Below are 13,776 nucleotides of genomic sequence, written 5' to 3'. Positions count from 1 at the left end.
CAAATCAGCTACCTGTCACCTGTCGATTCCTAAGTCCCATAAGTTTTTTCCCTTCGGTTCTGCGTACATACATGGCCTCTCTGGAATCTGATAGATGGAAAGTTGTCGTAGCAATGGAGAACGTTAATCCCATAAACTTCAAATATAGCTGCTGTCATCTTGTGGCACTTGGACATTATTAATTTGTCTAAAGTTTTATGCCTTCTTCATTCTGCACTGGGGGCTGTCTTAGGTGAAGGGATAGATCTGTGGTACTGCTGGCTTCAGTAGCAATTGTTTTGTGGTATATTTTGCAGAGGATAGTAGTTTGTTTCACATCTGCCCTCCAGAAACCAAACCACCTCCATATCACTGTCCCACTGTTATCTGGAACTAAAGTTAACTCAGTCAGGACAACAATGGTTAATTAGTTTGGGGAGTCTGTGACTGTGTGGGAGAGCGAGTCTCCTGCATGTGAACGCCACCTGCTTTTAATGCAGAAAAAAAATAACTTGAATATGACGATATGGTCGTCTGCCATATCGCACATTAATTGATACACGAATATATTCGATATATCGCCCAGCCCTGCATTCAACGAGTGCATATGTATGCATGTCCAGGGCAACAGACCCAGCATTATGCATAAGGCCCAGAATAGACCCTGACCTTAGCCTGGCACCCAGTAAACCATTTCACAATATGCAACTGGCAATGTGACTCATCTCATCTTAGACAGAGCAACTCAAATGTCAACATAGTGCATCTCTACTCAGCAGCCTTCATAGGGGTATTAATGATGCTAACTGCAAGGCTAAAACAAATGCAGAAGATGGAAGTGTGTGTGTTTCCCTTTTCAGGCAGTCTTTATGATCAGAGGTGTCTATGGTTGGGAGGTGGTGTTAAGGAGTGAGTGGTGTCGGAGAGCAACAGCTGGCCGGGTTTCCAGCACTTCTCCTGTTTCAGCTCATATTTAACACACCCAGATGGAGCCATCAGCTGCCTCCCAAAACCCAGTGTGATAGTCTGGCACTGCTTGAAATCAGCCAGATTTAGACATCAAATCAATAATTTTTGTAGATAACTGGAGTGGGTTAACTGTCGTCTTTGACCATAGACTGTATAAAAGAAGTGGACATAGCCTCCGGGTGCAGAAATGCCTCAAATCTGCATTCTCTCTAATGGCCAGCAGGGCACGACTCTACTGGTTGCAAAAGGAAGACTGATTGTACAGAAGTCTATGAGAAAATGAACCTACTTCACACTTGATTTATTACCTCAGTAAACATTTTCCTAATGAGTTTATGGTCTCATTCACTAGTTTCAAGTCTTCTTCAATACAGCATGATGACAGTGACACAGACGATAAAAGAGGGGATGCTTAAGGGCGTGGCTACCTTGTGACTAACAAGTCCCTACCACGATGACCTGTTAATAAATTAGTCACTTCTGACTCCAAAAAAACGGCCAAAACACCAGACATGAGGCTTCGTAACGGTGGCTACATCCACTTCTTTTATACATCCACTTCTTTTATACAGTCTATGCCTTTGACCTAGGTTTCGATTCAGAATTATCGCCATGATTTAGACCAGATGTTTAAAAATTTCTACTTCAGAGGGGCTGTGGGACTGGTGTGGTACAGCTAAATTAATGGAGAGATAGCATTGGGACAAATCACGTTACCTCATTGTCAACACTAACAATAGCCATTGCAGTTCGAATACAATGTCTGGTATCATTATCAGGCCTAAGGTGCACCTGAGAGTTGCCATATTTTGTCATATATTGTAAATAAAAACTGCATTACTTCAGATTGTATTTAGATTTTTTTATATTATTGTATTTTTGATTGTATTTTGATGTTAATTGACTTTTAGAATGGAATTAGCTATTGACTGGGGGAGTTGGAAAAGCCTCTGCAACATATCAGTTTTAAAAACTCCCACCCACCCCATTTGTTTCCATGACAATATTACCAAAAAAAAAAAAAAAAAAAAAAATCTATAGCAGCCAACTTAAATGCACCAGTGAAATTAGTAAGTTTCAAAAATTCAGTTAAAATTGTCCTGGCTCTTTAAAACTTGTTGAACTCAGCTGCTACAGTCAGAGGAAGGCAAGCACAGTGTTGCCAGTGATCTACAGTCATGGGAAGTTCCGCTCACATGAACCCAAGAGGCAAGTCTCCTTTGTCATTTAATAGAGGAGCAAGGCGTGGCATAAGCACAAAGTATTGTATTGTGCAGTCCTTCATTTGTTTAACTTTGAGCCTGTACTCGAACTTTCTCTATTGGGTCCTGACATAGCTAGGATAATTTGATATAATAACACAGCACAGTCACTAAATAGTAGGACAGAGAGGTCTGGATCTCTACTCTAATGTACAATGTGTACCGCAACAATATCTATTGGGTTTGAAATTGAACAATGACTGAGGTTAGAGTGCTAATTTTCAGCATTAAGGGTCTTTCCATTCAAATTTACAGAGCAATATATGACTTGTAGGCCTTATTAATAAATGTAGTTGCCTAAGTTCTCAAACAATGCAGCAGGATGATGATCCCAAACAAACAGCTAAAGTTTTAGGCCGAAAAGTGGAATGATCCTGACTGGTTAAGTTGGTTACCAGACCAACCGAGTATCAGTCTCACTTGATGAAGACCAGACTGAAGGCAAAAGCCCCTGAAACAAGTAAGAATTAAAGATAGCTTGAGTACAGGCCTGAGAGATAATCATCAGAGAAAACACAGAGTGCCTGCTGATATCTCCTGATCACAGACTCCAGAGAATCATTAACTGCATTTTCAACCAAATTTTAATTAATTCAAAACATGTTGCTCCCCTAAAATCAGGGTACCGCGTATAATAAGGGCTACAGTTCTTCTGTTCATCTGATGTGGATGGGACAGCCTCAAATGAACACTGCCATTTTGTCTTGCTAAGCAAACTCTCAAAAATAGACCTGAGGTCATTTAGGCTTCATCTCTTTTTAAATTACAATAATCTGATTCTGGTTTGGTTATTTTGGCTCAAGTTTACCACTTCAATTATGATGCTATAAAGAAAGTTAAGACAGAACAGTGCAGTGAAGCAGTAAATTCATGGCAGTCACCATAATCACAATCAAGAAAATGTGAGAAACTGCTTAACTATTGCTATAGCCTTGAACATTACATATCATTTAGAAAATACAAGAATACAATGTCAGTGTAACTCCTTAAAAACTCTTAAATGGAAAATATGATTGTGCTTTCCCATGAACCAGGATGTAAACTTACAAGGTACAATTACACAGCACTCGCTGCTCTACAGGCGCACACCCTACACCATATTCAAACCTATTTTTTGTGTAGTTACATTTTGGACTTATGTATTTCTACACAAAAACACTGACACTGTTCTTTTTATTATTCTGAAGTCACCAACATTTAGACTCTCCTGTGCAGATTTAATGACTGTTACTGCTAAATCATCCTCAAAGCAACAATGTGTGTCTGTGTGAGCATACTGTGTTGCTGCTGGCTAGTGATTCATTAGAGGATTAGCTAGTTGACTGAAGGTAGGCTTTTACATGCTGTCGACATCCAAGGATTTATTCATTTAGTCTGCCCAGCATGCTCTTTGGAGAGCCCGAGCAGGGTAGGGAAGAACTTAAATCGTCAAAATGTCACTTTAATTCCAGCCAAACATGCTGATAGAGCTTTTGTGCCTTCACAGTTCTTCGACAACTGCATCATGAAGAGCTGGTGTAAGTTGCTGAGCTAGACTGCAAAAAGAGCTGCTTATCATGCTTCAGTGGGAGGCAGACAGGAGAGTTCAGTACAACAACTCAGATTCACTTCAGAGTATCACGACTGACCAGCACCGTGAGTTGCTTCACTCATATAAACCACCTTACTCTTATGCCTCTGCATCAGTGACTCAGTTAGAGAAAACAAAAAGGTCTGTCAGATACATTACATCCTTTATCCATACATACAGCACAATACCATACCATGCAGTACATATGTACTCTTTGGAAATAATATACAACATTTTATGAAATACTTAAAGCATCATTAATCTTCTCTGGCCACTTGGGAGCAAAACACAAACATATTTGGCCTATCATTGCCTCAAAAAAGTTATGGCTAACATTTTGACAAACTGGTTATTTGCCAATCTACACATACAGCAGACATGGAGCAATCTAAGCATCAATTTGAAGTCTGGTACCTGGCAACCTGGCGAACATACTGTAAGCCCAATATTAGCTCTGATTTGGTCTTCACCAACTCCTGAGAAATGCATTTGTGCTAACTTTATCTGTGTGCTTTTAGGTGCTGAGCAGGTAGCATACAGTGGGTTTATCGTGGCTTTTTCTTTGAAAAGAGTTGCCTGCTGCAGCTGGAAACTACACTGATGAAAGCGGTGAGACTGAACCAAACAGTACGTTTGCAGTTTGGAAAACCAAAACAATGAGCTGAAAGAGGCTAAAATGCTCCATAGAGCTGAGGGGAACTGCAGAGTCGGTTGATAATTGTCTAGGTTCATCAATAGGTGGGACACCACTCATATTACACATTGTCATTTGACCTAATTCTCATAAAAGAATATTAATTAGTGCAGCACCCATTCAATATTTATTCCTCTGCACTTGCATTCTGTCTTCCTGTTAATTGTTCTGTGCGTAAGTACATTGAGAGCAAACTGGAGTCATTTCCTTGTATGTGTACACATACTTGGCCAATAAAGCTGATTCTGAACTTCAAAAACTTAACTGAGATTCCAGTTATCTTTTATTATACACCAGTTATCATTCACACTTGACATACAAACATAGCTATCTAATTCGGTTGTCTCAAACTTACATGATGCACTCAGCCATATAATTTACCTTGATAACAACACCCTACTCTGTCTTTTGTGTCGTATTCTTTTGAATACCAAAATGACAGAGTGGTGTTTCTTCATTTAGGTAAACATCTTTGCTTTTTGTGTAAATAGTATAGACACCAACAGAGCACATTTACCAGTCAAATAAAAGCCAAGTGCTTAATTTCATGGTTTGGCCAAGTCATGGAATTAACCTTAATTAGCTTCAGCTGTTAAAGTCCACCACCGACACTTATCATTTCAGCCAAAGCAATGGAGGTCACAGGCTAAAAATAAGAAGCCTGGATTACCATTGTATTTTTTGGTGACAAAGGGCAATTTCATTTCCAAATCTGAAATCCATCCATGTCTTGAACAAGCCCTGCCAACATACATAGGGTAAAACACTGCTCTGTATGTACATGGCAGGCACACAGTAGGTCTCTGTGTTTACTGTATGTGTCTCCCTAGATGATCACTCCAATGTCAGCCCCCTCTCCGTGATCTATGGGAGACACTGTGCTGTACAATAAGTCCCAACACTATGACATACACTTAGCTATTACTCTCCACCCATGTTGGGTAGATATTACAACCACTTGTCATTGTCAAAAGTGTTGAAAGAGGCCTCCAAATGGTTTTTACTTATTACTGATAATACCAACGTTACATGTCTTACAGGCACCTCCTATCAGTCAATGAATGGCAATCTAAATGAAAAGGGGCTACAATGAAATACAAGTGGTAAAGTTTGTAATTCCAACTGTTTGCAGAGCAGACTAGATGGAAATGTCAGCGAAAACCAATTCAATTGGATTTCTTAGCCCAAAGAAGGGATTAGATGGGTGTGTGCTGCACCCAAGGCTAACACAATGATGGGGTTAAGAGGGGGGCTGATGACCTTGATAAGACAGTACAATGAAAAAATAGTGGTAGAAAGTAAGAGAGACAGAGAAAGCACTACACCAAGATAGCAAGTGTGTTCAAATAGAAATACTATAACACATGATGTTCGGGGGGGGGGGGTTGGACAGTTATGTCACCATGTCAGGGGAGTGTATTGATGGAGACGATGTCCCTTTACCCTTTAAATGAGCCTGATGGGTGCTAGTTTCTACAGTAAGCCTCGACAAAAAGCAGACATTAAATGCTGCTGTTTCTTTAAGACATTGGGATCTCCCCTTGGGAGTAAAGCCTGCTGTGTACTTACAGCAGTGGCTATATGGTCCTGCCTCCATCACACAGGCGTTTGTCAGTGTGAGAAAGCATCCAGCTGAACCAAAGACTGAACCACTGTGTGTCGACATGGCCTGCTAACAAAGACGACCTTTCAGCACTCAGCAGTTTCCCCCTTCTCTCTTGCTTGCTTTTTGCAGCAACATTCACAGCAGTTCCAGATCCACTGACAGAGGATCTCTTGGACTGGCCTGCCATACATCTCTATCTCTGCTATCACGTGGTGGAGCAGGGTGACACTGGCATTCACCTTTGTCCCAGGTGCAGGCAGGCACCACCCACATGCCCAACTCTGCAAGTTGGTACACAAGACACTCAGCACATAAATGCACCAGCTCAACACTGTGTAATCACAACATGCTGTCCTTCAGAGGCTGGCATCTACAATTCATTATGTTGCAACAAAAAGGAGATAGATTAAACTAGTTTTAACCAGCTATCTTTACAAATCTGCCTTATTGGTTTCCTGTTAAATCAGCAACATTTCATCCTACCAGTAACAAAATAATAATTGACGTACTTCCTTAGAGTTTCACTGAGACAAAGGGTTGATCACTTAAGAACTCATATTGGTTCTGGGCGGCCAGGTAGCTCACCTGGTAGAGCACGTACCATGTAACAAAGCCGAGTCCTTACCGCAGCGGCCTGGGCCCTTTGCTGCATGTCATCCCCTCTCTCTCCCCCCTGCTTTTCCTGTCTCTCTCTACTGTGAGTATCTAATAAAGCAGAAATGTCGAAAAAATAATCTAAAAAACAAAAAAAAAATTAAAAATTAAAAACAAACAAAAAAAAAAAGTCATATTGGTCCTACTTTATTTTAATGGCAAGGGGAACATTGGAAGGATTGTAGTCTATATCAAAGTCTGTATTAGAGCTAAAATGATTAGTTGTCGATTAGTCGGTCAACTGTAAATTGATTATTATAATGATAATCATTTAAGTCATGTGGCAAGAAAAAAAGCCAAACTTTCTTTGGTTCCCAGTTCTCAAATGTAAGCATTTGCTGCTTTTCTCCCATCTCTCTTTTTTATATTTTAGAAGTTTAATATCTTTGGGTTTTGGACTGATCGGTCAGGTTAAATAAACATATGAAAACATCATCTTGGATTCTGAAAAATTTCTGACAGAATAAACGCTGAGTCGAAAAAAAATTATAGACAGATTAATCAATTATCAAAATAATGATTAGCTGTAGCCCTAATATACTATTTCCTTTCACAGAAAATAAAATCTGTTCAGTTTAATATATATTTAATATTTTCTTCCTTCTTATCCAATTTGATTCGATCAAACTGTACAACATACTTAATAAACATCAACAAATAACATTTTCCTACTCCCATACTTTGCCAACAATTGTTTTAAATTCTATCTACAAGTGAGCAGTTACCACTGAAGTGAATGACAACGGAGGAGACCCTACTCATGTCAAGCATGTGTTAGCAGGTGGTCATAGATAACAGGGCTGTTACTTGTGTTAGTCCATAAGGAAGAGCTCAATGACAGCCACTGACAAAACAGAAGCCTAACTGGAATGACAGGCAGTGACATTCACCGAGTTACCCCAGGGAGCTGTGAGATCAGGGACAGACAGAAACATGTGGACAGACAACTGTGCCAGAGACTGGGTTAGGCCGAGAATCAACAAGGGAGAAGCCCTCTCCGTGTCAGGCGTAACAACCCCAGTGTACAGGCCGAAAACTACCAGTCTAATTTGTCAAGTTCATGTTGAAAATATAAGCCTTGTACATACATCAAAGGAAGCAATTGCAGTCATCATTGTGGATCCGAAAATACAATTAACAACAAGAAAACATGAATCACCATCTGAAATTAGTCTTCAAAATGAAATCCTAAATAAACCTGGGTCCTCACAATCAGGCCCCACTATTACCCGGGCCTTGTCGAGCTTTGTTGACACCATTAGGACACTTCCTCCTCTCACTACTATACATTCAGATAAACGCTGGGTCCAGTGGGCCACAATATTCATGGAGCAGTGTCATGGCCCTAATGCCAGATCCAGATATAGCTGGAGACCATGGTGATAAAAATAACCAAACAGATGGGAGTGTTCACAGGCAAGGGGGGAGAGGCAGCAAGCACAACTAAAGATTTCAGAGGAGAGGAGAACTGCAATTACAGCTGTTTGCAAACCTCTGCCTTCTATGTGGTTAGCAAAGCTTTCAGTGGATGCCCAGAGATAATGACCTCGCTGGGAGATACAAATGTAAAGATAATCATACACAGACCAGTGTAGATGTGGTGGAGATGCAGCCAAGCCCCCATCAGCTTCAGCATGAACTTAACTAGAGTTCTAGTAAGGCCTTGCTTACATTAAGGCATTGTCAGAGGAAAAAATATCTGCTAGTGATCAAAGCACTACAAGTGGCAACACATTTATAGCAAAGAAATGATGTGCAGAGGAAATGGTTGAGCAGCCACTGGCTGGCCTAGAATCTAAGAAAACAAAGACGCCTTGACATTTCATGTGGTTTTTCACAGCCTGTTTAAATGCTACTAAACCAGTGTCTGTGGAAAAAAGTGCTAATGCTGACACAAAACAAAAAGACACAGTAAATTATTGATTGCTCATAAGGCCTGGTGTGAGCTTATTAAAGGGAGAGCTCCCACAAGAACTGACATAAAATCGACTGAGGAAAATGTGGGATAGGTAGGTAGGAGTTTGAAAATGTAGCTTTTACAGAGAATATTGCTTTAGATCGAGTGGCTAATTTCATTAAACCTTCAAGGCATGAATTTCACTCCAGAAGGACAGCAAATAAGCCTTACCACACATCTTTAGAACCACTTTGTGAACTAAAACAAAAAAAATGCATTGCTGAAAAATACAAAGTTTACTTTCAGTTTGCCCCCTCTTTGAAATGCTGTTAAAGGGAAGGAAGTCCTTCTATGAAAAAAAGACAGATAGGATAATAAGACATTATCCAGTCTAGTCTCAGCTTACTCTTCTTCACCTCTTTTGATAAACACAAGCAGTGCATGGTTGACTCATTAACAGTACATGGGGCCAAGCTGTGGGGGGAGGGGTGGGGGACAGTTCCAATTTACTTCCTGTGTCTGTCTCTCTTAGGTCAAAGAGAGAACTGCGCAAGGTGAGTCTGCTTAACATAATTTTAACTGCTAAAAAAAAAAAAAAAAAAGCATAATAAACATCAGGTAAGCAGGATTCTTCATATAGGATGCAGATTGATATTGGAGATGTAGCAGAATAGTGGTGTGGTGCTTAAGTGTAATTGTGAGTTCATATTGCTATGTTACTCCACCAACCCTGATGATGCACTTACCAATTTGATGGCCACATATTCGTTAGTATAGAGATTTTTTCCCAACCGCAGCTCTCCAAAGTTCCCGCACCCGATTTTTTTACCCACACGGAAGTTTGGGCCAACCATAAGAACTCCAGAATTGGTCCCTGAACTCCGGCCCCCATGTCCAGTCCTGCTGCCTGCTGTCTTAGACATCTTTTTCCCTTCCTCTGTCTCTCCCTTGCCCCCTCTCTTGTCAAAATCCATAAGCTTGTGATACCCTGGCCTCTCCACGGTTATTCTCCAGCCATGCAAACCATAGAAACTCCAATAACAACGACAGAGAAGGCTTTAGGGAGGGGGTGGGATAAATCTCACAGGACAGAGGAAAGGTGTCGCTGTTAAAATGTGCAATGGTTCAAAAGACACTTCTATGAGCTGAAAATACAGCTGAAGTGCCCCGTGTGTCTATCAGACAGCTCTTTTGCTGAGTGCTTCCCTTTTTTCTTCGTGTTCCTTGTTTAACAGAGGGGCTCCTTCCTTGTGTGTTTCTCCAGCTCCAGTCTCAGAATAGCATGCCCCTGCCTGAGGAATAGGCAGGTTGTGCTAGGATGTGCCCACAGACACACATACAATACTAGTCATAAAAAAGCACTCCGAAACCCAGCTACTGCCTCCACAAGGCCACTTGGGAACATCTCCTGGAGTGCCTCATTCCTTCTAGTCAGCCTTCAGTGACACAGTGGACACTCTCCATGTTGCAGGGCCACAGCAGACGAGGCAACCCAGATTTAGAGAAAACAGCGACGAGAAAGACAGGCAACGGAAGAGTTTGATGTCAGCTGGAGATCTGCAAAAGCAAACACAGAAATCAGTTTATTTTCTGTATAGCCTGTAACAACAACACAGATCATCTGTCACAAATAAACTCAGTCAAATAAACTTTGCTTTCGGCTTCATAGGTTGGTTAAAACACATAATAGTAAATCACAATACATACATTAATAAATTATTTTAAGATCAAATTATGTCTACTGTCACTGTTCCTTACTACAGCTGAAATGAGATCTTGCTCCAGACCGGCACAAGGCAAATTTAATAAAGCAATCAATATGAGCGAAAATTTTACAATTAAACCTATTTTTTGAAAGCCCAAAACACAGTGCATCACAGACATTTTGTAGATCACAAAGTTGTATTCTTAAAAACAAGGCTAATGTATCCAATGTTCTGAAACACTTGACACACAAGTTTCAGGCTAAAATAGATCTGCACACTTCTGCTAATGTGTATAAACACACATCCAAGAGGCCAGGATTAGAAAAAAAAAAGTGGAAGTAAAAAGTGACAACATATCAGACGAAGCCATATGCTCCTATTGAAGCAATGCCAGGCACACACAACATCATTCACAACAACCATAATTTCAGTTTTCATTGGCAGTGTAACTTGACCATCTCTGTGCAGATTTTTGCTAACAATCCCATGCAGACGTCTCTGTCCAGCTCTCTGTACAGCTCTCCTTACTCCCCTATGTCCATGACGTAAGATGTTGGTGGTGCTGAAGAGAGCAGGTAATGCAGGCACTAGCAATGGGCAGCTACTCTTTCCTTTGGAAAGGCACTTACACAGATCAATGACTGCTGTAATGCCTCATCTCATCTTAACATTTGCATCATTGGGAAGCATACTATTGTTAGGATTTGGATACAGACTAGTCTAAAGCTAGCTTAGTTGTATCTGACAGACTAAGAACTAATATAGCCATCACAGGACTAAAATACCGTATTATCAGAAATAAGTATGCTGATGATGAGTGAGCATTGTTTTGTGTAAAATATTTATTAAAATCATTCACACATATGATACCTTTGTGATTTTAATCTGTTCTACATAAAGTTTATACCACAAACAATTGGAGAGATGACATTTTCTTGAGGAGGTAAAGCTATATTAAAACTACACTAGCTACTGAAGCCTGAAACGTTTTGAGGTGCATGTATGAGTAAACATACAATGACACAACCCATAAAAATCCACTGAAAATTTTGGGTATGTCTATTCTTTCACTACTGCAGTCAGCACGCCTGAGAAAAAGAACACATTTATGGGCCGAGTATGCAGTCAATCATTACACTGTGCACACAATGTCTTCCTTGTAGCATGACGCATGGCGATACTTACTGTAGGAAATGAGACTAGCCTACCTGGTCATAAGATTGGACGTACAATAAAGGAGGTGGGTAAAAGCTATAGTCAAATGATCACAACCACTGAAATGGCAAAGTGCACTATGCCAAGCACTTCATTTGTCAAGGTGACCCAAAAAAACAACATATATTTAAAGCAAAAGTATGTTTGAATATGATAAAGGATAGAGATGTTCCTGGAAAACAACAAAGATAAATAACGTACTGCCTCTGATAACTCTATTGGCCCATATGTCTAGACTGTCAGGAAGTTGTGTAGTTTTTCGTGTCAGCTGTTTGGTATAGCTACCAAGTTGTTTAAAACATAGTGAGTGAGTAGTCATATATTCCAAGTTTTGATGTGGCACTTAAAAATACAGAGGAAAAAAATTACTTGAATAATATCTAGCCAAAACGAAATCTTGGGGTAGACTGTGGCTCTAACGTCAGCTTGCTAACGTTACTATCAACGTTGTAGTCAGTACAGTTAGCTAGTAATAACACGACGCAAACGTTATAAATATGAATACAACTACCAACAGAAAGCCTCAAATTGACAATAAACAGTAGTACCCGGACCAGATGGACAAGTTTTCCTTGCCGTGGTGCAAAACATCCGCTTTTTAGAGCTTGTGTTAATGCTAGCTAACAGCTAACTGGTTACCGAATAGTGCTTGGCAGCTGTCATTTAATGTTAGTTTCGGGTGATTCAAGTAGTAGTAGTAGATTCAAAGTACCTTCCTTCTCTCTTAGATAGCGCTAAGTTTGTTTTCCGATGCGAGATGAGAAAAAGAAAATATAGCTAATCTTACAAGTACACCCCGTTCTGAAGTGTCTTCAGAAAACCTAGGGTTAACATTAGACTAGCTGGCGACGGACAAGGCCAGATAGTTAGCAAGCTCAAGGTAGCTTGTTATCGTTCAATCGTAGCCAATTTGTTTCTGTTAAACCGTTTTCTTGTGTTGCATTGATGCAACATTAACTGCAAATTAATGTAGACGTTTATCTTCACGTTGCAGCTAAATCGAAATGTTTTATAGCAGTTTTAAGCTAACCTAGCTAGCACCTACCAAAAACACCGTTCCTCTTGGCCCAACGCCTGATAAAAAAACAGCTAACGATGTAACGTTAGCTAATCGGTTAACAACACACAAGCTAGCCAAACCGTTAGCGAACTAATGCAAATTTAACAAGTCAAAGCAGGACAGAGCATAAAATATTCATTGATAGACATTCCCTATGCTACATTAACCTGGTTAGTTAGTAAATGCTTAATAACTGATAAATAACAACGTCCCAAGCGACGTTATAACTAGTTAATGTCATCGACAGGAGTAACGTTAAGATAAAAGGAATCGTTGTTTCACCTGAATATCGTTTTTGAGTTCAGATTCCAGCTATAGCCATTACCCTGACCACTGCCGGGCAACTCCTTAATCCTAAACAACCGACTGCACACCAACGGCAGCTGGGATCTCTTACCGCTTAGCTCACTAGCTAGCCATTTAGCAGGCTAGCACACGAAACATTAGCAAGAGCGTTAATGTACGGCGAGACGGTGTCTTTAAAAAACAACATTTACAGATAAATTTCTGTCGCCAAAGGAGCGCACGTTACCTTTAAATTGTAGCTATCGAAACGTTGTCGAAGTCATGGTTCTTCGTTCGTGGGTATGTTTCTCACTTCGTTTCTCTTGCCCTCAAGTTGCTATGATTTTGCTGTTGTCTCTTTAAGCCTCCCTCAGCTGCAGATACCCAGGCACAGCGTCACGCTGGCTCACAGCACTGTGCTACGCTGAAAAACTAACGCAACTGGTTTGGGGAATAAGGCAAAACATCAGGCGTGCGTAGCCCACTGGGTAGCTGCTCCAAACTGCTCGATTTGATTGACAAATTTACGCTGCTGATAGAACTGAAGCTAAGATGGTGTGATGACATTCAAACATCTACAACCTGGTAAACTTGTGCAACACAATTCTATTCTTTAGTTTGCTAACTGAACACAAATTAGGGGATTATTGTCCTAAATATGATCCCCTCAAACATGAATTTTTATGCCACAGGTGTGTCCAAAGTATGACCACAGTCAATATTTTAAGGCAATACTTAATTTCTGTTACCTGCACTAATATTTTCATTTTAAACCAAAAGCTGCCAGTTCCCACTTTGTCATATTTTGATATATTTAATTGTTTTGTACAGGTGCAAATACTGTATGTTACCAGAGGACCAGATATATTGAAGTTTGTT

General features: G+C 40.3%; 1 protein-coding gene across 7 annotated transcripts in view; it reads right to left on the bottom strand.

Annotated features, from left to right (window-relative positions):
- The window catches only part of csnk1g2b (casein kinase 1, gamma 2b), a 37,269-nt gene extending 23,969 nt beyond the window's left edge, over window positions 1–13,300 (bottom strand). For 2 of the 7 annotated variants that reach the window (XM_044199174.1, XM_044199177.1), the window contains exons 1-2: window positions 13,145–13,300; window positions 9,378–10,188 (exon numbers count right to left, since the gene is read on the bottom strand). In XM_044199174.1, coding sequence (XP_044055109.1) covers window positions 9,378–9,605 — 228 coding nt within the window. In that variant the 5' untranslated portion in view covers window positions 9,606–10,188; window positions 13,145–13,300. Of the gene's footprint in view, window positions 1–9,377; window positions 10,189–12,597; window positions 12,616–12,894; window positions 13,049–13,144 lie in introns of those variants that run through there. The other 5 variants (XM_044199178.1, XM_044199180.1, XM_044199175.1 and 2 more) reach the window with 3 other exon arrangements.
- Window positions 13,301–13,776: the final 476 nt, after the last annotated feature.

The sequence above is a fragment of the Siniperca chuatsi genome, linkage group LG6, assembly GCF_020085105.1.
Source record: "Siniperca chuatsi isolate FFG_IHB_CAS linkage group LG6, ASM2008510v1, whole genome shotgun sequence".
NCBI lineage: Eukaryota > Metazoa > Chordata > Actinopteri > Centrarchiformes > Sinipercidae > Siniperca > Siniperca chuatsi.
Note: the sequence above shows the minus strand (reverse complement) of the source record. Positions and strands in the feature narration are given on the sequence as shown.